The sequence below is a fragment of the Megalops cyprinoides genome, chromosome 2, assembly GCF_013368585.1.
Source record: "Megalops cyprinoides isolate fMegCyp1 chromosome 2, fMegCyp1.pri, whole genome shotgun sequence".
Taxonomy (NCBI): domain Eukaryota; kingdom Metazoa; phylum Chordata; class Actinopteri; order Elopiformes; family Megalopidae; genus Megalops; species Megalops cyprinoides.
Window position 1 is genome coordinate 46,942,510 of NC_050584.1, and position 23,441 is coordinate 46,965,950.

The window sequence follows — 23,441 nt, forward strand, 5'->3', positions numbered from 1 at the left end:
TGTTATGAACTAAAAATACACCCATGCTCCCATTGACATGATTACACAACTATACTACTATGCTACTGCTAGAGTTTTCTGATCGCATATGCAAGAGTTACTACCAGACGAATTACTCCAACCAGATTTTCAGCGACCATCTTCCTGTCCGTCGTTTAATTTCCATTTTCATTTTCAGCGTGTCTTGTCCTGTAAACATACTGCACTTGAGGACTGATTGTGTCATATGGTAGAGATCTGCTCTACCTTCCTTCTCTTACTTGCTCAACCATCCTACATGTGAAAGAGGACATTGCAGCAACGGCATGATAAACTGACTTCTAATCAGGTTGAGCAAGCGCGGGGCGGACTCGCCGTGCTTGGTAACCTTGCCCATGCTCTTCCGCCCTGCTCTGATTGGTGATTGCCTGTCTGCCGTTTGGTAATCAGTGTCTGTTTTGTGTACGTTTCTCCCCTAAGCCCGTGATGCGGATGAGAGGGAGAAGTGGATCCATGCCTTAGAGGGGACAATCCTCAGACACACCCTTCAGCTGCGGGTAAGCACTCGCTGATCTAATCACAGTTTACAGTCGTCTCTGTGGCTGCTGTCTCAAGGGGTTATGAAGTGCGCATTTCTGCTTGGTTTCTGCCTGGCGAGTTGACGTTTCGCTCAGTGGTTGCATGTGGAGTCTTTCAGCTGGCATGGGTGTATCTGTGTGTTGTTTTGGCAGGTGCTGGTTTGTAAATGAGGAATAGTGTAGAACCTGTTTCTGTAGGGAAGTGCTCCTGTTTAAACAGATACTGCAGAGTTATGGGAAATAAGGCAGTTGCTGTAGAAGTAAGCTTATAGCACTTTCCATTTATTTACTTTATGTCACACTTTACATTAATATAGCACTGACTACACATACAGACTGAAGCCATTCTGTCAGGTTAGAAAACGAGTTTGCATTGAAGAGGAGAGGCAAGTGAAGTCAGAGGCTTTATTTTGGTTAGCTCTCACAGCTGTTCGCAGTGCTCCGTAATCAGCCATATTGGCAGTGAGAGGCCAGGGAAGGAAGGCAGCTCCTGCAGCCTGCCCCGTTCAGATTCATTTGTGCAGCCCGGCAGCACTGATTTACAGAGGGCCGCTTCGGCATTCCAGCCTTCATCGGTGAAGGGGTTAAGGGGTCACCTGAGAGTAGTAGGTCATTAGTCAGAAGGAGCTAACAAGAGCAGCTCTGTGCTGCGCTGCAGGGCTCAGGGGCTGAGTTTGAACTGCAGCTTTCTTGCCCGGCGCTGGCCAGCCCTTGACAAACTGAGAGTTACGATCTGAAAGGATACCTCTTTCTGCCAGGTCAGACCAATTTTGTTTTTTCCAAAACAAAATCCTTCCTTTTTTTCTTCTAATATATGTTTGAATCTTTTCCCTCATGCTCCTGATACTCACCTCCCTTATTTCCCTCCTCTGCTTCTCTGTGTGCGCCACTCCTCCCTCCCTCCCTCCTTCTGTCCCCTCCCTCTTCCTCTCTCCCTTGCTCCCCCGCCCTTCATGTAAATAACTGTGCCTGCCTGCATGTATCCACTCGCAAACACTGTGCAAGCGTGCAGTCAGAGGGGCATGTGACTCAGAACGAATCGGAGCGCGGCTTACTGTATCACCCAGTCATCTGCCTGGGGGCTTTGTCCAATCAGAGGAGCTGTTGATGGGTGTCACGCTCTGTGCTGGGGGTTTTTTTTTTTTTCTTTATTTTTTTTTTTTTTTTTTTTTTAAGGAAGTCTCTGCTTCCTCTCATAAGTGGATCCTGGATTTACTCTGGCTGCCTCCGCTCAGCTGTTGTAGAATATACTGTGTGGACGTGTACAGCTGTATGATTTGAAGCCCCAGTTTTGATCAGAGAAGAGCAGTCACGGGGAGGGGGACGCGTGGAGGCACAGGTCAGGTCTGGCCTGCTCTGCCTGACGAGGCATGTCCCTCAGAGATTTGCGCTCTGTAAGTACCACATCGCTGAACCCATTACCGTGCGCCGATGCAGTTTAAATGGGTCATGCTGTTGGTAATGCTCGAGGAAGGGGAAAGTAGGGGGGGGGCTCCGAAGTGAGGGGGCTTTTTTTTGTTTTCATTCCCACCGCTGCCGCGAGTTTTTAGCCCAGGGAAGGGGAGGGGACAGCGGGGCAGTGCTGGGCTCGCGGCACAGAGAAACGGCCCTTTTGTGGGCGCAGATTGTGACATTTGCTGAAGCGGCAGTCACTGCCTGTCTGTCCTCTGGGTTTATAAACTGGCCCGCTGAGGCAGAAAGATCCCGTCGATAGGAAAATGTGCTTGTGTTGACACAACAGTGCAGAGAGAGAGAGAAAGAGAGAGAGGGACAGAGTGAGTGTTTTTATCGCTAAGCTCTTTGTCTTGCTCCCCTGTTTGCTGTTCAGGATTTGTTAAGGGCACTTTCTGTCCCTTTTGAAACTTAAAATACTGCAGAGGTATGGATAGTGTGTCTGGTTCTGTTCAAGTTCAATTAATACGTTGTGTAAAAATGGCCAAAATTACTCATTATTTCTACATCCTCTTCTTCATACATGATGTTATTATTCCTATAATGGAACTTCAAAGAGATCTGTTATCTCTCTTGTGAAAGACATTTCTTGTGAAAGTCTTCTAGTCTAGCTTTGATGTGAATATTTAATTATTTTCTTTTCATGACTGATATTCTGAATTCTCCAGTCCTGTTTGAGACAGTTTCTTTGAGATGTCTAAGTGACTACGCTTAAAATTGCGGGCACTGTTTGTTGTTTGACACTTCCAACAAAGTGACAGTTTAACATTTAAATGTAAATCTATTTAGGTTCCAACCTCAAGTTGTCAGTTTGTTTTGCAGATGACACATTAGGGGCATGGGCCGGGCAGTCCGGGAACGAGACGCAAGGCGCTTAAGAAACCGTTTCCTGTTGACTCACGGTTAATTTTCGGGTGCAGGTGTTCCCACGCAAACTTGCCCGTGTTCTCTTTAGGATGAGTCTTTGCGAGCATGGCGGCTCATCCTGGTGTTGACGCAAACTGACAAGATTAGTTGGCGTCCGCATTATGAGGCGGCGAACCACGGCCTCAGAGAGGGAACCCATGCTGTTCACAAGATCAGAAGGGCAGATTATTTCTCCTGTCGTTAAAACCTCAAAGCTCACACTTGGATGACTGTATGAAACAGAGCAAAGGGTAGAAACATAACTGCGTCCTAGCATATGGAAGCAGTCTTGGTATTTAAAGGGCTGTCTTGACACAAGAAACTGTCACAATGCCACGTGGTTACAGTACTTGACACATGGGATTGGGGATGGTCGTTTCTTGGGTCTTATTTCAAACGAGTTCTATCCGTGAGATGGGGCAGCAGTGTAGCATAGTGATAAGGAGCAGGCCTTGTACCCGAAAGGTTGCCTGTTCGATTCGCTGCTGGGTTACTGTTACACATTCTATGCCCTGACTTCACTCTTGTTTTTCCCCCTGTGATGAAGAAAATAGTCACTCCGTGTTTTGTGATGACTGATTTTGAAGAACCAGGAAGAGCTACTTCTCCTTAGAGGCAGGGAGCAAAGACGAGCACGATGACCTTGTCTTGCTGATAGGGGAGAGCTATAAATCTCATATTAAATCTCCCAATTTAATATGAGCTCTGGTGAGTCGTAATCCAAGAAGAATCAGTGTTTGTGCTCTTATTACGCTGATATTCCCTCAAATGCTATTATTCAGGTAGGAGCAAGGTAATGACAGGTAGATTCAGCGGAGAGGTGCGGTTCTTGCTCTCGTTCTGTGGGCATCTCTAGACTGTTGAGGTGTCAAGCCATTCATTACAGCTCCATGTGAATGGCTTTGGATTTCAGTTCAGTGGAACCCTCACATGCAAGACAGCTTTCCTTTCTTTGCAAAATGACGCATAAGTCACTGTTTAAATATTGACTGTCTTGGGAAGCTGGTTGAGCAGAATTCTGACAGCATCACACAGTAACCTACTGCCTCTGGTTTAATTTGATGTACAGATGTGCTACTGCCATGTATTCATTTTATCTGCAGGATAAACTCAGAAAGCACTTTTGAACTGCCAGTGCAGGGGCTAGTAATTCATTTGTGAAAGGAAGAATGAAAATGTATATATGTCTATGCCTCTCACTTCAGATGTTATACAAAACCTTAGCTGACGTCAAAAGCATTTTATGTTTTGAAAAGTTAACTTTGTTAATTTCATTTCAACAAAGTGGTGGCAGTGCATTTTGTGTTTTTGTTTTTTTTTTTTTTTTAAATCTTGTCTCACAATGCAGTTATACTGCCCGTACCCTTTGTATTTGATGACCCATTATGGAGTCCTGCAATAACTCACTCTGTCCTGTCCGAGACACTTTGTACTGGTACTGCCTGATATCGAAGGGGCCCGTGCGGCGTGTACCCTGAATATATGCACAGCTGGCTCAGCTTTCACTTGCCCGTGTCTGCAGAGGTACAGCGAGCAGCCCTGCCTTGCAGGCAGCGGAGTCTGTAGTTATGAAAAACAGACAGTAAGAAATGTAGCTTTGCGCTCATCCACACGTAGAGAGGAAACGCCCTGCCAGACTCCCGTTGCTTCGTCATGCCTGATCACTGTCTCTCTGGCTGAAAGATTGACAACTCACTTCAGCTGGAAAGGGAGACCACTACTCCCAAAGTAAAATGAAGCCCAATGACAGCAGTAGGAACAACTGGAAGTGAATAAATGAATTAATTGCATCAGGCTACCTAAGATGGCTGCTGATATCATCAGTAGGTGGCTAGCTGTGTAGATGAGAGATCACTCATTTAAATAGAAAACATGTCATTGCTTAAAATGAAAGCTATAGCAGTCTCCCTGCTCCAGATGATGTCAGTGAGTTCATGTTTTAGTGACGCAGATCTGCTGTCACTCTGAGCAGCTGAAATAGAGCCACTTACCTCTAATTCTCATTGCTCAGTTGAGGTACTCATGACCTTGCATTTTTATGGTGTGCATTTGGATCTGTTAAAGTGTATGCATGGATTGATGCCTTTGTTGTAGCCTGAAATATGGTTTCTCAAAATTCTACCTGCCACAATTGGCAGGTAGATATGCCAGTGACCAGCACATGCATCGATATGACACTCCACCTTTGATCCTGATGAAGACACATCCCTGGTGGGAGGGGGCAGAAAGGCAGACTTTGATCTCCACAAACTTTACTTCCTGCTTTAGCTTCAGACTGCGGTGTGCCTCAGAGTGGATGGCTCTCGTTGATGGCTTTTCTTCACGTTCCCATTAGAGGCATTCCAGCACCGGCACGGGTCTGCTCCAAGCCCCCTTTTCAGGCACCAAAATGCTGTCTGAGCACAGGGAGATACAGAAAGGGGAGTGAAAATTTCATTTCATGAAATTTCATTTCAGTCTGCATTTATTCGGAAGTCACAGCAGATGCGTGCGCACTTGTGTGTGTGTGCACTTGTGTGCTATGGACGTTGGCTGGATGGCTTTTTCCACTTACTGAAGCTGTTGGGAGTTAGTGGGAGTTTGAGGCTTCATTAGTGTGTTTTAGAGTGATTTACTTTTGAGTCGTTTTAGGTTGCTTGTGTGACAGCAGTGATGTTTGCGAGTATGTGGATGCATCTTGGTGGTTTGTAAATAGATCTTGCCTCCCCAAAGGAATCATTTATCGACAGGTGTGCTATGTCTGTCTGTCTTTGTATGCATGTGTGAATTACAATTTCGGTGTTCTTAGTTCTGTGTAGAGGTGTGTCTGAAATGGGTGATTTGAGCACTGTGGTGTCATACAGTCTGTAGCAGTGACCCCTGTGCTGAATTAGCCCTGTACTCAGCAGTAATACACTGCTGAATAACTCTGGGCCCCCACGCTGTGTGTGAAGACAGTCTGACGCTTGTGCTGTGAGCATCCGCTGCCCCCTGCTAACAACGTTATCCCCGTTTTACTGGGTGCTCCTTCATTGAATTATGTCAAGCCCATGTCCACTTTAAATTCGTTAACCAGTCAAAGTAGACACTCTACAAACAGTGATACTAGAATTTTCTCACAAGTTATTGACCGTTTCATTGACCTCAAACACCGGGGCGACAGTGGCTCAGGAGATAGAGCAGTCGAGTGTGTTTGAGTCAGTTTGTGTTTGTCAGGGTACCGGTCTATTCTAATGTTACTGTACAAAGACACGTTGTCATTTAACATTCTGAGGTGCTGGGTGAATCCCATCTGGGAGTGCGCTGCCACAGAGGTGTCCATCACGTTTATGATGGAGATGGTCAAAGTTTGATTCTAATGTTTTCTGATTTTGTTTCAGGAGGCAGAAACAGGGTTTGTTCCCAGTGTTCAAGATTTCGACAAGAAATTAGCAGAGGCTGACGCCTACTTACAGATCCTGATTGACCAGTTAAAGGTAAGTGCTTTTTAATTGCTTCTAATTGCATTATTCTGCTGTGATTTCCACCACTCATCTTTGTAACAACATCTGCACTATTGTGGACCTATGGAAGGAGATAAACAGGGCCTGGGCTGAATCTGCTTCAGCCCAGCCTTTGCTCACAGATGAACGGAAGATCCCTGTTGCCACTTAGTGTCTCTGCTACCACAATTCAGAATAGCAATTACAATATTACAGAAGCATCAGCCCTAATGTTGGATACTGGACCTGATGGGCAACATCATCTACTCTCTCTTTCTGCCCCCCTTTTCTCTCTCTCTCTCTCTCTCTCTCATCCTTTCTCATCCCCCATCCCTCAATATTACAGCTTTTCGATGAAAAACTCAAGGACTGCAAAGAAGATGAGTCACGCAGAGTAAGTGGTCTCCCCTTTACTTGCACTGTTCGAATCAAATGGGCGAGACTTTCGAAGAGCAGTGCTAGTGAAACATTTGAATCCATAAATGCAAAAGGCCAAGTTGCTCTTTAGATATACACTACTGTTTATATTGAATAGAGAGATGCGGAGTCTAGCTTCATTGTGCTGAATCACTGAGCCCTATAATTGATGAACTACTTTTTGTATTTTTTTAGTGCCAAACACAGCTGGAATAAAAGATTTGTTGTTCTCTAGCCAAGATTTTATAAACAAAGGTATTGAAGCAATTGATGGAGAGTGTTTCACTGTAGAAATGAAGAGCCAGTTGAGTGGATTTGCTCCCTCCGACAGCTATGTTCCTGCATCCCACAGCATGAGATTTATGGAAACATATCAAATATAGAAACATTTAAAATGGCCCCTCAGTAGTCGCCCCAGTGTAACATGTCTTTTCATTTTTTTTCTTACAGAAAATTGAGAACCTAAAGGAAACAACCTGTGTGAGTGTCATTTGACTTGATGTATATTTGTTGAATGTAGCTGAAGGATCTTGGTAAACGAGAATGAAACCCTAAATTCACAATGATCTTTTTTGTTTTCAGAGTATGGTAGAATCCATCAAGCACTGTATTGTATTGCTGCAGATTGCCAAGGTAAAAGCCTTATTTAATTCCATTGACTCACACTTTTGTGTACTCCACGCATCATGCTCACACAGTTGCAGTAAAGGGTTTTTGGTTTGTGAACAGCTTTTTTTTAGCTTCAGTAGTGCCTCCTGGGTTGTGTCTCACCATTGCGAGCGGTTTACTGGGGTCACTTTGCCCCATTCTACCAGGATCGCATTGCGGTGGACCAAGGTGGTCTTCACACATACACTGGAGAACCACAGAGCTCAAAATAAACGCCCTGTGCCCTTCATTAGCATCAGCCTAAACCTCTTTTTCACACCCACTGACAAAAATATATTCTGCAACTCCCAAGGGTTTGAGACTCTGAGACTGGTTCAAATTTGGACCACCCTGTACAATTTTTATGTGTTTCTTTTTCTTTTCATCAGGTTTTGTATGCGAAACAGAATATCATATTATTCTATTCCCAATTCTGTCAACATTTTTCATTAACAGATACGTCTTTTCAAATGTTTTCTTTTCAAAATTTTAAGGATCAGAATAACGAACAACAGCACGCAAACGGACTGATAGTAAGTTTTGACATTCTCTGATCATTAAAGAAAGCACAAAACCGATAAAGTCTCCATCCTCTTTTCCAACTAATTCTTTTGAAAAATCATAAAATCGGATGCCTGAGATGCAGAAGTAGTGCTTGCCTCGTGATTTCCACTGTGTGATGACATTTTTTCCCTCTCTCACAATTCTTTCCTTTTCTTCAGTTGGTGGAGGATTCTGTGCCTTTGTCTCTGGAACACTTAGAAACAACATTCCCCAGCTGTCCGTTTTCTCTTACCAACTTGCTGCAAACATCAAGTTTAAGAGTTGAAATATATTGTATACTGTTATTGAAACAATTTTTTATACCCATATTTTGGCTGTTGCAGAAACACCTTTGGCTGTTTCAGAAGCACCAAATCCTTAAGACTGGTCATTTGCTCATGCAACATTTGTGAAATCTTCCTTTATCCAGAAAAGTCCTCTGAGAAAAAAAGCTCTGAGTGAGAACAGAGCCGTGGTGCTCACAACAGATTAAAAGAATGCAGAAAGTTCCCCTAAAAGAATTAATGACCAAAATAATCTGCAGACAAATAGTAGAATTTGGTGTTCGTGTGAAGTCCATGGATATGTGCAGGCCCAGAGGCTCTCCAGTGGGATGACCTTCCCCTCCCCTGTGTGAGTCTTGACCTGGCAAAGCCTGGTGATTTTTATCTCAACCCAATGAGACCACACCTCTCTGACAGACATGACTTCTAATCAGGGCTGGGCCACACTGCTTTTTTTGTCAGAGCGACATGGGCAGTGGAAAATATTTAAACCCAACAGAAGAAACACCCTCTCCAAATCACACTGACTGAACTTCTCAAACATCAAACTGTGGACTCCTCAAACATCAAACTATAGACTTGCCTTACTTTACTGCATGTGTTTATTCTTTGTTTTCCTTGATCTCCGTGACGAAGGGTTGACATCCGTCTACCTGAAAGGGGGCGAGTGAATACTCTGGCTTGCACGTTCTGTATATGATGCTGCTGTCTTTCTGACCTCTCCTCAGCATGCTTTACACAGTGGTGTGGACTGGTGGGATATAGGGTAGGGTGGGAACAACAGTTCAAGTTTTTTTTGGTCACTAAGTTAAAAAATACTGTGTCCAGTCCTTAAGATTGATACACAGAGAGCCCAGCTAGAATAGATGAGAAATGCCTTACCTCTGTGGATTTCTAATCACATGAGTATGTGGCTTGACACTGTTGCAGCATATAGCCTATACCTGTATGAGCATAGTATACGGTAGTATATGTGGTTTATAAATGTTGCACTGTTTTGAGTTGTTTTACTGGTAATTACAATATTGTTTGCTTTAGTAATAAGGAAGTGGAGACATCATTGTCTGCTCCTGAGGCAACAGGCCAGAATGTTATCTTCTCTGCTCAGCTGTTCTGGTGTGGCAGCAACACTTTGTACTGCTTGTGTTGTCTGATTCTGAGCCATATCCACATTCGCAGTTACAGGGCTCCAGCTTTGTGGCAGAACTCCCCTCAGGTTGAGTGTCTTCCTCCTGCTGCTCTATCCTTTTCACTGCATTCTCTTTGTCCTCTGTGCAGAGCACCATCAACCCAGTGGATGGGATTTTTCAGCCCAATCCCCTGGAGTCCTCTGTAGTCAGCACCATGCCAACGCAGTCTACCCTCCCCACAGGTATGTGCAACAGCGGGGCTCTCAGCTGTGTCGTGTGCTGCTGTTCTCTGTAACCGTGCCCGCAGTGCTGTCATCCTCCCCAGATACAACCCCGTCTGCAATATTGGAATCATCGTCTGATTGAGTTTCTTCTTTTTTTTTTTTAATCACAGTAGCAAAGTTTAATTTCAAATCTAATATCTCATCGAAATTTAGGTGGGACAACAGATCTTGAAATTCCTTAGGGGAAATTGCTTGGTTTGCTCAATGCAAGTCAGTTCAGTATGCTTTATTGTCATGAGGTACGTTCAGTGAATATTACCAAAATACATTACAATACATTACAAAAAAATCAAATAATTTATGATTAACCATTACACACGTTTAAAACAAATTATATTATTCAATTTGATTATATTCGATTGTAAAAATGATTACAATATTTATAGTTTTCTTCCTTAAATTACTTATTTTTCCTGTTTAATCCAGACTGAGTCAGGATTTTTTTTTTTTACAGTTTGCATTTAGTTGTGTAGTCAAGGAAAATGTGTTCCTCTAAGGGGGAGCAGCAGTGTCCCACCTGCTGTGGCCTGACTCTGACCTACAGCATGGTCTCTTCTGATAAACACTTGGAGCTCATTATGTTTGGCTGATAAACATCAGGCTGAAATCTTTTTATTCATTACCAAGGAGAGACTATACAGAAGAGAAATCTTAGCCTGGCATTTGCCACTGCTAATCATGATGTACCACGGCTTAGAGTACCATATCGGTTTTATAAAACAGGTCCATAAATGGCTATACTTAGCTAGAGTCTACATAAAGTAAGAAAATGCTCACACAGATGCTCACACCAAAATTAAAAAGTCAGCGTTGTTTATTTCAGATTAATGTTACACAGTAGAGTTCAGCTGCAGGCTCACTACAGACGCTATTTACTTCTCAGAAGAGATGGTAAATGTTTCCATCTTTGGTAACTTAACTCTTAGTTTTAATGGATCAGTTACAATATTTATGTCTTTAAATGCACAATGATATTAAAAACGATGTATGAAATTCCATTTACCCATTATATCTCAGTACCGTTTGTCACGACATTGCTGAGTACAAATGGACAGAATGAGTAAAGAAGGTAAAAATTCCACTGACATCATATTTTGGGGGGGGGGGGGGGGGGGGTGAATTACGTTCTACCCAGTTATAAGTCACATGGGAATTTGGTGTTCTTAGGGCCACATAACATTTTGTCACTTTCTAATTTTGCACAATTCAAAATAATGCCATGTCATCTCATGCCTACTTATGTGTGGTTGCTCTGTTTTGTAAAAGGTTGAAGATGTTTTGTCATATGTGTTAACTTGGATGTGTTTTATTTGTTACAGAATTTTATCTCCTGAAATGTTACCTCCTGTTCCTAATGAAACGGCATTTGATGTTCAAACCCCTCTACTACTTCTCTGTGTCCCTCTTTCAGGGACTCTGAAATGCAGTGCAATCAATATTCATTGCCTCCATGCAGTTTGCAGGATATGGTCATTTCTCTGCCTGTCATTAATAATGTGGCTGACCGTTACATCCAGTCAATGCGACTGCAGCTGTTTGACAGCTTCATGTGTCTCTCTGCACCTTTGAAGGTCTTCTCCCAGTTACAACTCAGCAAGGTCTTTATGGCAGCAAGGCTGTAGTCTTATTGTCCTTTTTGTGCAAAGTTTGAGTGGTGTTTACCTCCCTTGGTTTTGTAGATAACGCCCAGATGTGTAAGACAGAGCAGAGGCCCTCGTCTCTGCCTGTGGGGCCAGTGGTTACAGTGGTGGGCAGCCTGCAGACCCCCACCCCCAACAGCACAGGTAATCCTACAGTCTCCTCTACATATACACCAGGGTCTTATACACACATATATACATATACACACTCACATCCAACAGCACAGACACACACACACACACACACACACACATACACACACACACACAAACACACTTAGTGTTGCTAAATAACTTGACTGGTTTTATTTTTTTTACATTTGTGTATTTACTGAATAAATGGATGTCAGCAGTGATGTGTGTTGTGCTAAATTCAGAACTTTGAAGATATTATTGATTGTGATTCTGGATTATTTCTCATTTGATATTCACAATGTTGTATGTCATCATTGTCAAATTTTTTGATAGACCAATTTAAAAAATATGGAGGTGTTACCGTGTTTTGCTGGGATGTGTCGCCTTTTAAGCCCTGGACATTCTGTTATAACAAACTCTTACCCGTGTCAAGCAAAATGACACAGATTTGCATGTTTTTAATGATTGTAAATGTTTTTTCATAGAGCGCTTGGCACATGCTGTTGTTATCTCTGAATTTGGCATCTATACACATTCATGAACACACAGTCCAGTCTAGCCCATACTGGCAAGGAACAAGAGTCTGCTCCACTATTCCTCTTTCATGTGAAAATTGTAACCACTAGAAGGCATTTTCAAAAGCTATTCTGGTAAGGGCATCATTCGAACAGTAAAGTACAGATGATAAAATGTACTCCCATTTACATTTCACATGAAAGAAATACAGTGTGAAATATGGCTTTCTTTAAAGGGATTGTATCCTTATATTTTTAAGTACCGCTGATTAGATTTAGCTTTTATGATTGTCATGTACGCATTATCTACTCTCAAGCAGAAATAGGCTGTGCTATTAAAAAGGAATGGAAGGCCAGTGTTACAGAGGGGACGTGCATCACATAATACCTCCTTAAGTCATTAGCTCTCCAGCTGCTCTGAGGGAATAAGCTGTTTGTGCTTCTGCTGAAATGGTGAAAAAAAGTGCTGTAGCTTGCAGTAAGGAAACGTACAGCAGCAAATCCTGCCGTACGGGAGAGGAAGAGCAGGCAGAGGAAATTGCCATGCAAGTCAAATGCCAGAGAAATTTACAGATGAGAGTGGTGAAGGGATACTGTGAACGTAAGAACCTGTCTGAAACCGTGGAGCCAGGTGACGCTGTGAGTCACCATTGTCAGGCGATACATGTGCATGATTTCCTGTTTTGTTTTGAACGCTACTGCAGTCAATAGAAGTGACCTGATGGAAGTAATATTGCCGCTGGGTTCGGAAGTCAGTAACACGCTGCTGTGCTTCTCTCTGTTTTAGGCAGCGGCCCGTCTGCCCCCAGCAGCAGTGTTACCTCTCCAAGTCACATCAACCTCTCCTCCAACACCGTCCCGGACTTCTCCTACTCCAGCAGCGAGGACGAATTTTACGATGCAGACGAGTTCTATCAGAGCAGTACCTCCCCCAAGCATTGCATGGAGTGAGTGTCACCTGCGTGGCAGACAGCACAGAATTTGTCTCACCTTTGACCCGCATGTTCTTTGTGTAATACAAAAGGAGAGGCCTAAGGTCAAGCCCAGCGGGATCTTGTCATTGGATCCTCAGTTTGTGATTTCTAATGAGCAGGTCGATACCATTTTTGTGTTATGCGGATCCGAGTATGGATTTAGTTTTCACAATACTATGCAACCCTTTTAGAAACGTTAATGGGTTTGGAAATAAAACATCGTTCATATTTCAATATCCAGACATTGAGGTTGTTTGTGGGCAGAGATATGGCTCATTGTGTGTTCTTCCCAGCATCTATGAGGATGATTAGAGAATCATGTTCATGTTTTATGTGAATGTAGAAGTATTTCACATGACTTTAGGAAGTTCCCTCGTTTCAGTATGAATAGAGCAAAGCTTCTCCGGTTTCAAACCTGAGGTCCACTGTGTACCTAGCTTCATTCATTCCACCAAAGCATTAAGTGCAGTCATTTTATGTATGTTTCAGCACCACTGTGTCTGCATTTTAGAACTCATTAAATGAACGTTTAACTGTTTAGGACTGCAATGTCTAATTAATGGTTAATGAGTGGATAGGATTCCTTTGTGGGACCAGATATTGTCTGGATGAATTGAAGATGGTTTGTTTGTTTGGTTTGTGTTTGTGTTGTTGGTGTATATGTCAGAGGTGTTATGGACAAAGAAGAGTTCGAGTCCAGTTAAAATCTCATTCAGCGAATGTAACCGAGACACACTGGAAAAAGCACTCTGCTTCCACAAGCAGTCTGTGGTTGAATCTGAGAAGGTTTTGCTGCTAAATGACTTCATCTGTCATAACTGTTCTCTTCTCTCCTCTGTGCTCTGTCCTCAGCACATCTAGGACTCCGGCTGCACTGCCTCATGCTGGCACAGGAACAGCCCTGAAACGACCAGACACCAACGAGTCCCTCAACTCCTCCATGTCCAATGGCACCACCGACGCGGGTACTGTTCTCTCACACACACACACACACACACACACACACACACACACCTATACACAGTGTCCTAGCTAATTCTAAAGATTATAGAGAAGAGGAACCCTATTCACAGGCATCCAAGGTCACAACAGTGTCCCTGTTTGAAATAGTATCTGTTCACTTTTCTCTGTGGAAGGGACATTTTTGGTTTCAGTTCCTTCTTTTTTTTTCCTACATGGAACTGAAAGGGGAAAACAGGCATGAGATGTAAAATAAAACCACAAACAGCAGAAACTCATAATATACATTGTGTTTTGGTATAATGGGGACATTTAGTGATTTCTAATAAATCAATCCTTCTTTTACTGTCACGTAGCACTTTCCAGTTAATTTACTATGTTACTCTATGTTTATCAGTGTGTTACTCACTACCTCAGGGCAGCCAGGTGTTTTAGTGCCCATGCCTGTTGTTGTTGCTACACAGTTTTCCCAAAAACACTTGTTCAGTATTAACCAAGATGTCAGACTCTCTCCCTGGGTTGTTGGCCCCATTTTATCATCACCTGAACACTGTTGGTTCAGACATTTGAATAGTGCCTGGAAATTCTTACTCCTGGAGAGAATGTGGTGTTCCTAATCTCATAATAATCACTCTGTGGTGTTGATTTGTGTTAGGTTTTTTTTTTTCAAAACACTTTCTTCACCCTTCTCAGAAAACAAGTCTGTTAGTCGTGTAACATACAGCTTTCTATGATCAAAGACTCAAAATCACAAATTTATACCAAAGTAGAAAAGAAATTATCTCAGCTGTGTACAAAGAATAAGGGAACAGCACATTTTATGTTCTTCAGCAACTGAGTGCTTTGTGGAAAAAAATCGAGGTCAGAGCTTAACTCATAACAAGAACCGTTGAGTTCCTGTGCCCTGGGTGTGGGTGGAGTATTTTCTGTATACAATGGCTTTGTAGGGTAGCTTCTCTTCTGTGGAATATGTAAGGTGTGATGTTTGCACTGAGGTATGCCGATCGTGAATGTAACACACTGCTTTGCTACCCCCATCAACTGTCTTGTTCAATTTATTTTGCACCAAACAGGAAGCTCCTACCTAGCAGAGGATGAGAGGAATCTGTGCACTGTGGACAAAGCTCTTAGAATTATAGTCCATATAATATAATTTATATAATTCCATAGTCTATAATGAAGTCTATATAGTCTATCTGACAAGATACCAATAATTAGACTATAATTATCTTTTGAGAGAATTAAAATGCTGTTTGTGTTGGGCATCTTATTTTTGTTTTCTCCAAATTAATTCAATAACTAATTGAATAGTCATTACTGTTTAGGATCTGAGACAGGTCTGAGTCCTCTATGCAATATATGGTGGTTTAAGTCACTTAATTGTGTACATAAAACTGCCTAATACAGTCACATACATATAAGTTTGAGGGTTTTTTGTAGTGTGTTAACTAATCTTAATCTCATCTTTAGGCAGTGATTGAGAGTGCAGTGGAGTAGAGACTGCACATGTCCTCTGGTTCATTTGTGTTGATTATTGTTCAAACCGTTCTTCTAGAAGTGTATTGTTCCATATTAGTGACACAGATGTTGTTGTTGCTAGACCAATTTGACAGCCACGATGACCGTGATGATGATGGCGAGGGCGAATCGGTGGAGGAGCACAAGAGTGTCATCATGCACCTGCTGTCCCAGGTGCGGCTGGGCATGGATCTCACCAAGGTAAACCCCCCCCTCCATATTGTACTAGACTGGTCTGGCTATATTCTTCTTATTATTATTCTTATTCTTATTATTGTGCTTTCTGTTCAATTCAGTTCAGCACTTCTTGTCTTTGGCACACTTCTCTGTATACTTGATACACTTCCGTCTGGCCCAGTTTGTGTGCTCAGGTGTCATTTGATCTCATCCCTTTTCCTCAGGTCGTCCTGCCAACCTTTATCCTGGAGAGGAGGTCATTGCTGGAGATGTACGCTGACTTCTTCGCACATCCGGATTTGTTTGTCAGGTAAGGTCATTATTTTAAAATAAAGATGTTATGATATTTGGTTGACTATCTCCCCTACACAGGTCCTCAAGCTGATGACATTGTTGTCAGTTTGAGAATATTAAGAAATGTTTTCATGTTTCTGCTTCTCTCCCAGCACCCATGCAATGATGCATACAAAAATTACCGCATTTTCTCATGTGTCGTAAACCGTTTGCCTTTCCCCCCTGTGACTCCCGTTACGTGTGTCTTGCCCTGCGTGTCACAGTATCGCAGACCAGCCGGACCCCAAGGACCGCATGGTGCAGGTGGTGAAGTGGTACCTCTCGGCCTTTCACGCGGGACGGAAAGGATCGGTGGCCAAGAAGCCTTACAACCCCATCCTGGGAGAGGTCTTCTTCTGCCACTGGGACCTGCCTACTGAGGGAGAGGACACAGCCGCAGCGGTGAGTGCAGACTCTGCGGAGTCCACAGCCTTGCAGGGAGGGCCAAGCTGCCTGCCTGCCTGACACCTCTCATTAACAAATCTGTTACATTACATTACACTACATTACATGCATTTAGCAGGCACTCTTAACCAGAGCGACTTACAGCACAAATAGAGAAATCAAGAAAGATCCGAGTGTAAAATCTAACCAAGGCCCCCCTCTCTCTCTCTCTCTCTCTAACCCCCTAGGAGACCATGTCGGAGGGCCCCGTGCCATGGTGTGGGAAGAACAGTGTGTCTTTCGTTGCTGAGCAGGTCTCGCATCACCCCCCCAGTGAGTCCTCTGTGAATATGCATCCGCTCGACTGCCTGTCAGAGGCCCGCTCTACAGGAGAGATGAGGATGTTGTTGCTGTGTTAGGCAGTCAGCGTGAACCTTTCTGTTTCCTCTCTTCCTTCTGGCAGTATCTGCATTCTACGCCGAGTGTTTCAGCAAAAAGATCCAGTTCAACGCCCACATCTGGACCAAGTCAAAGTTCCTGGGGATGTCTATTGGAGTCCATAATATTGGCCAAGGTGAGGGACCATGTTGTTTGCTTTCTTAGAAATCTACTTGTAAAAATACTGTCCTTGCTTTTTATATCTTTTCAAGCACTGTGTAAACCATACATGAATGACTTCTGCTTGATAATGGATGCTGGCAGGTTCAGTTTCTTGTGAATATTTTTATAACCATCACCTGACTTGTGGAGATCAGTAGTCCTGAAATTTGTTAAAATTTATCCAATATTTGATGATGGGTTAGAAGCCAGTTCCAGAAGCTTCCTGCTAATATCTAGACAACAGCAAGTTGAAGCAGAATTGTTTACTGCAAACAAGGATTCTAGGGTTTTTCAGAAAAAACCACAGCAAGTCCAGCTGGACGTCTCTGTCTGGGCTGCCAGTATTCAGGTCAATATCATGTGCTGCAGCTTTAGTTGTGGGTGATGCACTGGCCAAGCAGTCATGCTGTATTGGGTCAGCCAACTTTGGCTGCAGCCGCTGCTAGCCTGGTTTTGGCTCTACAGCACTATTAATCCAAAGGTTAACCCAAAGGCTGCTGGTTATATTCCCAGAGGGGAATCTACTGGCATTTAACACAAATTGCCTCTGTAAATGTCCATCTGTATAAGTGGATAATATGTTTAAAAAAAAATTGTAAGCTATGTAAATTGCTCTTGGATAAGAGCATCTGCTAGGCAGACCCAATGTAAAATTAATCAGAGCTTCTCCTGAGGTTTTCCATCCGCTGACAGTACACTGCAGTATGGCTCTTCTGTCAGGAAAAGAAGTGCTCCAAGGCTCTGCTTCATTCCTTTTTCTCCCCACAGGCTGTGTGACCTGTCTGGAGCACGATGAGCACTACATCCTCACCTTCCCCAACGGCTATGGGAGGTAGGCCCCACCGCTCAGGCTGCGCGTTTTGTCTTTGTCCTGAGTGCCCGCGCCCGCGCCCGTGCCTGTGCCTGTGCGGGAAGGGAAATGTGTGTCTGACACGGTGATGTCCTCTCCAGGTCAATCCTGACAGTCCCGTGGGTGGAGCTTGGTGGGGAGTGCAATATCTCCTGCTCAAAATCGGGCTACAGCGCCAACATTGTTTTCCACACGAAGCCCTTCTACGGTGGCAAGAAGCACAGGATAACGGCTGAGATCTTGTAAGTCACCAAATGGCAGCCAGTGAGGCTATTCATGTTGGTCTGTTATTGCCTGTTATTTTTATGTGCTTATTTTGTTTTTAGTTTGTTGCGATTGTTGTAAAAATGCATTCTATTAGACGTATCAGCACACATAAGAAAATGTATTTTGTGCCCTTAACTTGGCAGTGGTGATAATGCAAGACGTTTGTCTGTTGGCAGCGCTCCAAATGATAAGAAGTCTTTCTGCTCCATTGAGGGAGAGTGGAATGGAGTGATGTACTCCAAGTTGGCATCAGGGGTGAGTTGAGGCTGTAAGGTCTTCCAGAGTATTCATGCTTTTGTCCTTTATTTTTTCTACTTGTACATATAGGGACTACTTTTAAAATCAGAGGTAATAAACTAAATGTTGGAGGTTTCTTATGTTTGGGTCAGATTTCCATGAAGTTTATTGTTCCTGAGACATCTCTGTGCAATATAAAGGGACAGTGAGGGGGAATGCTTGGGCCTAATTACCGTGTCTCTTCGTGCAGGAGAATTCTTTATTCATCGACACTAAGAAAATGGGCATCATCAAGAAGAAGGTGAGGAAGCTGGAGGACCAGCTGGAGTATGAATCCCGCAGGTGAGGAGCCATTTGATTCGATTTGAAATTTCAGCCCCTTTTTTTGAGAATGTTGTGTATTTTGCGTTGCGTTTCCATGTTCATCTAGGCACAGACTTGCGACCTGAGCACTGTTTGGCATTGAAGCTTGTTCATATGTGGTTAGCGGTGTCATGTTTGTGCAACTTTACATGCCACTTTATTAGTAGTATAAGTAGCTCTGGATAATAATGTCTGCTAAATGGTAATAGTGTAATGAGAATGTGGAAGAAAAGGTAACATGTTTTTGAATGAAGGAATTGCTTTGTATTGCAATGCTCTCCTCTAAAGGTTAAAGGTTTCACTTGTTTTTTATTTACAAAACAGTACTTCTGTGTCACACTCTTCTCACTTCCTGCTCTAGAGTATCATAACAACAGTTACAATTCATATTATTTATGAGAAACACTCAAGAAACTCAAACACAATTAGTAATAAACAGCAACAGACATGGAAAACATGAAGTTTTAAAAGTAAAATATGCACCTAAATACAAGCCTATAGACTAGAAACAAGAAGATGGGTCGTTTGGATTTAAAATTGTGGATGTGCATGGATTCACAGTCATGAGGAGGAAGGGAAGTCCACAGTTCTGAGGAAGCACAGTTAAATACATGTTTCCCCATAGACTGTGGTTTTGAGGATGGCATGATTACATTACCAGCAAATGAAGACCATAGCATATGTGTGGGTGTATATGTTTAGATCAGGTCAGACAGTCAGGTGGGTAAAAGCCATGAAGAAATTTGTATGATGAGAGGACAATTTTGTCTTGGATCCAGAATCTAACTGGCAGTCAGTGCAACTTGTATAGTGTGGGGGTTTATGTTTCCAGCCTTTTGTACGGTTGAATCCCCTGGCAGTGGAGTTCTGGACATACTGGAGTCTATCCAAGGCTCTAGCCGATACACAAATATCTGCATTGCATTGACCTGCATTTGTCAAACCAGGAGGCAACAAAGGCATGGATGAGTGTTTCCGCTACCATGTCACTTAGAAACATTTTTCATTAGAAACATCTGTCTCAAGTTAAAGAAGACTGGGTGATTTTTATGTGAGCTTCAAAGGAGTTTGTGGAATAAAGCAATTAACAATTACATGTGAATTAATTTTTTTCAAAATCACCTGGGGTCTAAATTGGTCATCTGACGATAAAGATAAAGAACCCAAAGCGGCAGAACAAATTGTCCTCATTTTTCTAGGGATAGGGGTGGGTAGGTCGGCCAGGGTCCCCTCATCACACGACTGTTGGCACCCTGTGACCCGTTTGGCACCTGAAGGTTGCTCAGATGAAGCTGGTGTAGCAGAAGCCACCCTCCAGTTAGCCTCCAATTTGCTGAACTGCTCTGGGTAGTTTTGGTGCAAAAATAGTTGCATTGGTGTGCAGGTGTATTTGAGGGTTCAATTTTTTTGGCCTAAGTTCCCAGCTGTCATGGTGGGATGAGCCTGAGGTCACACAGTTGTCGATCATAAAAACTAGGAAAAAAGAGGGAGCGGCAAGCAAACGGAAAACAGAAAACTGTGTCATAAGCAGGACTTCATTCTTACCACTACTGAGCTGTAGTAGCTGTGGATTGAATTACAATCCACATTTGTAATTACAGAATAAAGTTATTCTGGTAGGTTTGAATACTTTTAGATTTATTTATCAGCTAGATAACTGTGGAACCTCAAACAATGGTTCTGTATTTATGGCTAAGGAGAAGCAAATAGAATATGAGCAGTAATGGAACAAAACCTTGAGGGACACTTTGAGAGGCAGACATATGAATCTGGTTTTATATTTGGTACAATTGCTGTCCATCAGTCAAATCAAGTCAACAAGATAAGGACTACCAGTTGAGCCACAGGACTTCCATATAGTTAGGGAGTATGTTGTGATACAGTATCTAATGCAGCACAGGAGTCATATAGTATAAGAATGTTTATGTTACCGGAATCGGTTTAGTGAATCTAACAGCTGTAGGCAAAGCTCTCAATCTCTGTTTCTTTCTCTCAGGCTGTGGAAGGATGTGACCACTAACCTAAAGCTGAAGGATATTGACGCAGCCACAGAAGCCAAGCACCGGCTGGAGGAGAAGCAGAGAGCAGAGGCACGGGAGAGGAAGGAAAAGGAGATGCAGTGGGAGACCAGGGTAAGGAGGATGGTTTTTGATGTAACTGCCCAGACATATGCAACACAACCCTAGTGGGGCAGATGACTAACTATTGTATTGAAATTGTTGTGTAGATACAGTTAACATGTAACAATAGTTTGTCTTTGTACTCAGTCATTTTGGAATAGGAACAGGGAAGGGGTGTTAAAGTGGTCATTAGCCCCTCTCTTAATGCCTCTCCAGAACAGGCACCACTGGTTTTGTATAGACTTAAGAGTGTTTCCGTCATTGATGGAAAACATAGTTTCCACATCACTTTAAATGTGGAGCAGTGCTGTGCAAATGATTGATTCATGATTGTGCTTGTTTTGGATTCCCGCAGTTGTTTCACGAGGACGGCGAGTGCTGGGTGTATGACGAGCCCCTGCTGAAGAGAACGGCAGCGCAAAGGCACTGAGTGAGGCGTGGAGGCCCCCGGATGCAAAACGAGTCTTAATAAGAACTCCTTTACAAACCACTTCCCATCCAAGCCTTTCAGTGACTGCTAATAGAACATGTACTCAGCTTTGCATTTTCAAAATAAAATATATATATATGAAAAACAAGAAAAAAACTTCTACAAAAAAACTTCTCCAATATAAAAATGTGTTCTGCCAACCCCACATCCACCACCTCCACCTCCCATCCCCCTTCAAAAACAAAACAAAAAAACTGGAATAGAAGCGCCTCTCCGACACAAACAAGCACCCGTAATCTGGCAGGAAGGTCCCCTGAGGCTCTGTCTTTTTTTTCCCCCCAGAAAGAGGGGGGTGGCGGTGTTTAGATCGAACAAACCTTGAAAACGACAGCGTTCTGTATCTCAGGGAAACTGGTGACTGAGGAATGAAGGCTGGATCTGCAGGAGTTCAAAGGCCTTATCGGTGGAACCAAGGGGGGAACAACCTGGCCTGCCTACAGCTAGTTACAGCTGTATATATATATATAAATATAAATATATATATTTATATATTATATATTATTCTTATGTTCAGTTTCTTTTTTTTTTTTCTTTCTTTGGATCTGGCAGTAGTAGCTATCTAGGGATATGAACTCACTGGTCACACACCAAGACCCTTCCCTCTCCCCTCTCACACTGGGACAAGTTGTACTGTATATAAATTGGATTTCCTCCCATTTGAATTCCTGCAGTCATTTGACATGTATACTGAAGAGGACCAGAGGAAGCTGCATTTGCAAGATTGACACTATTAAAAAAAAATAAACTCAGAAACGGATGCCATGTGATTTTCCCGCTGTTCATTAACGTAGACTGTTTTTACAAGTAAACATGTAACTGCACGAGTACTTCAGAAAGGCTAGGTTTACGGGAAGAAGCTAGAATGTCAAGATTCAATCAATAAAACTCACGGCCATGTGACCTTTGCTCTAGAATTAATGTTGCACACCATCTAAGCCTGCTGGAGAGCACAGCGTCCTGCCGTCTGCCTTTTTTAGACTGTTGCAGGGGTGATCAGTGCTTGCCCACAAGGGTTTGGCTGTGCTACCTAAGACCTTGAAAAAAGTTAAATTAAAATAGCTAGTTTTTAATCTTAATAAACAGATGTGTAGGAATGAAAACGAAATACCCGTTTCTCTTGAGGACAGGAGTTGCCTTCATGGATTCTTTTCAACAGTTTACCTCCATTTAGAAAATTGGAAAAATAGTGACCAATGTTTTTCATCTGAAGGCTTTGGTTCTGTCAGCTTCCCCATGAAATTTAGTTAATAATCAGCAACTTGAATGGGTGATGAGCTGACCGTTCTGTATAGTCCTGAGGAGAATCTATAGATCATATGAGAAGTGGCAATACTCTTTGGTAGTCTTTTCGTGCAGATTTGTGCTGAATACATCCAAGGCATGGAATCTGCTTACAGTGAAGACCCAAATATTATTACCTGTTTTTAATCAAACGGTATAAATAGTCAAGGTGGATTTTTCTTTTTTTTCCAGTCTTAAATAGGCAATATACTGTATCTTCTGTAATGGAATTTGCGGAGATTGTGAACTCAAAAGCCATTATATTTTCTTTTTCATGTTATGTTTTTGTAAATGAATATTAAATTGAGGCCTTGCCATTCATTTCACCTATCCCTTGCTTGAAAAGAGCAATCAAAACAAAATGTATTTTTTATTTTGCATTTTCTTCAAATCATAACCATTGATTGTACCAGATGTTCATTGATGCAGAATATTAAACCTCATTGAATTTGTTTTGAGTTTACCTCTTTATTTAACAGTTTGATATTTCACAAAAACAGAAACCGTTATGCAGTGTGCAGAACCTACACTTTAAAGGTATTTGTGATTTATTTTCTCTCTCCTCTCTCATCCATGCAAATATTTGGGAAAAAACTGCTTTAGAATAGTAAGTTGTTAAACGCAAAAGGCCTTTTCATGTGTAAAATACATATAATTTAAACTGATCAGCTTCAAGTACATAGCAGAAATGCTGTCTGCAATTAAAGTACTCGGGCTAATTGTTGGTTGGAGGTTTCCAGTGGTAAACTCTGTTCTAATGCACTTTTACCAAACAATCCGGTGTCACCAATCACCACTACAGGAGAGCCTCTGCACCATTAAAAATAATGACCTCTGATCGTTCAGAAACGAACATGTTTTTTTGCTCATCTCCTGTCTACGGCAATTTCGTGAATTTTGAGAGATTGGGGTATT

The 23,441-nt window shown here is 42.6% G+C and overlaps 1 protein-coding gene across 3 annotated transcripts in view; it reads left to right on the forward strand.

Annotated features, from left to right (window-relative positions):
- osbpl9 (oxysterol binding protein-like 9) overlaps nt 1-21,354 on the forward strand; it is a 34,215-nt gene extending 12,861 nt beyond the window's left edge. The window contains exons 4-24 of one of the 3 annotated variants that reach the window (XM_036521029.1): nt 460-536; nt 6,275-6,370; nt 6,723-6,770; nt 7,244-7,273; nt 7,376-7,426; nt 7,936-7,974; nt 9,547-9,640; nt 11,362-11,466; nt 12,760-12,919; nt 13,799-13,911; nt 15,507-15,625; nt 15,826-15,911; nt 16,159-16,336; nt 16,567-16,651; nt 16,782-16,892; nt 17,687-17,750; nt 17,870-18,010; nt 18,212-18,290; nt 18,523-18,614; nt 20,632-20,767; nt 21,111-21,354. In XM_036521029.1, coding sequence (XP_036376922.1) covers nt 460-536; nt 6,275-6,370; nt 6,723-6,770; nt 7,244-7,273; nt 7,376-7,426; nt 7,936-7,974; nt 9,547-9,640; nt 11,362-11,466; nt 12,760-12,919; nt 13,799-13,911; nt 15,507-15,625; nt 15,826-15,911; nt 16,159-16,336; nt 16,567-16,651; nt 16,782-16,892; nt 17,687-17,750; nt 17,870-18,010; nt 18,212-18,290; nt 18,523-18,614; nt 20,632-20,767; nt 21,111-21,185 — 1,979 coding nt within the window. In that variant the 3' untranslated portion in view covers nt 21,186-21,354. Of the gene's footprint in view, nt 1-459; nt 537-1,749; nt 1,952-6,274; nt 6,371-6,722; nt 6,771-7,243; nt 7,274-7,375; nt 7,427-7,935; nt 7,975-9,546; nt 9,641-11,361; nt 11,467-12,759; nt 12,920-13,798; nt 13,912-15,506; nt 15,626-15,825; nt 15,912-16,158; nt 16,337-16,566; nt 16,652-16,781; nt 16,893-17,686; nt 17,751-17,869; nt 18,011-18,211; nt 18,291-18,522; nt 18,615-20,631; nt 20,768-21,110 lie in introns of those variants that run through there. The other 2 variants (XM_036521032.1, XM_036521031.1) reach the window with 2 other exon arrangements.
- Nucleotides 21,355-23,441: the final 2,087 nt, after the last annotated feature.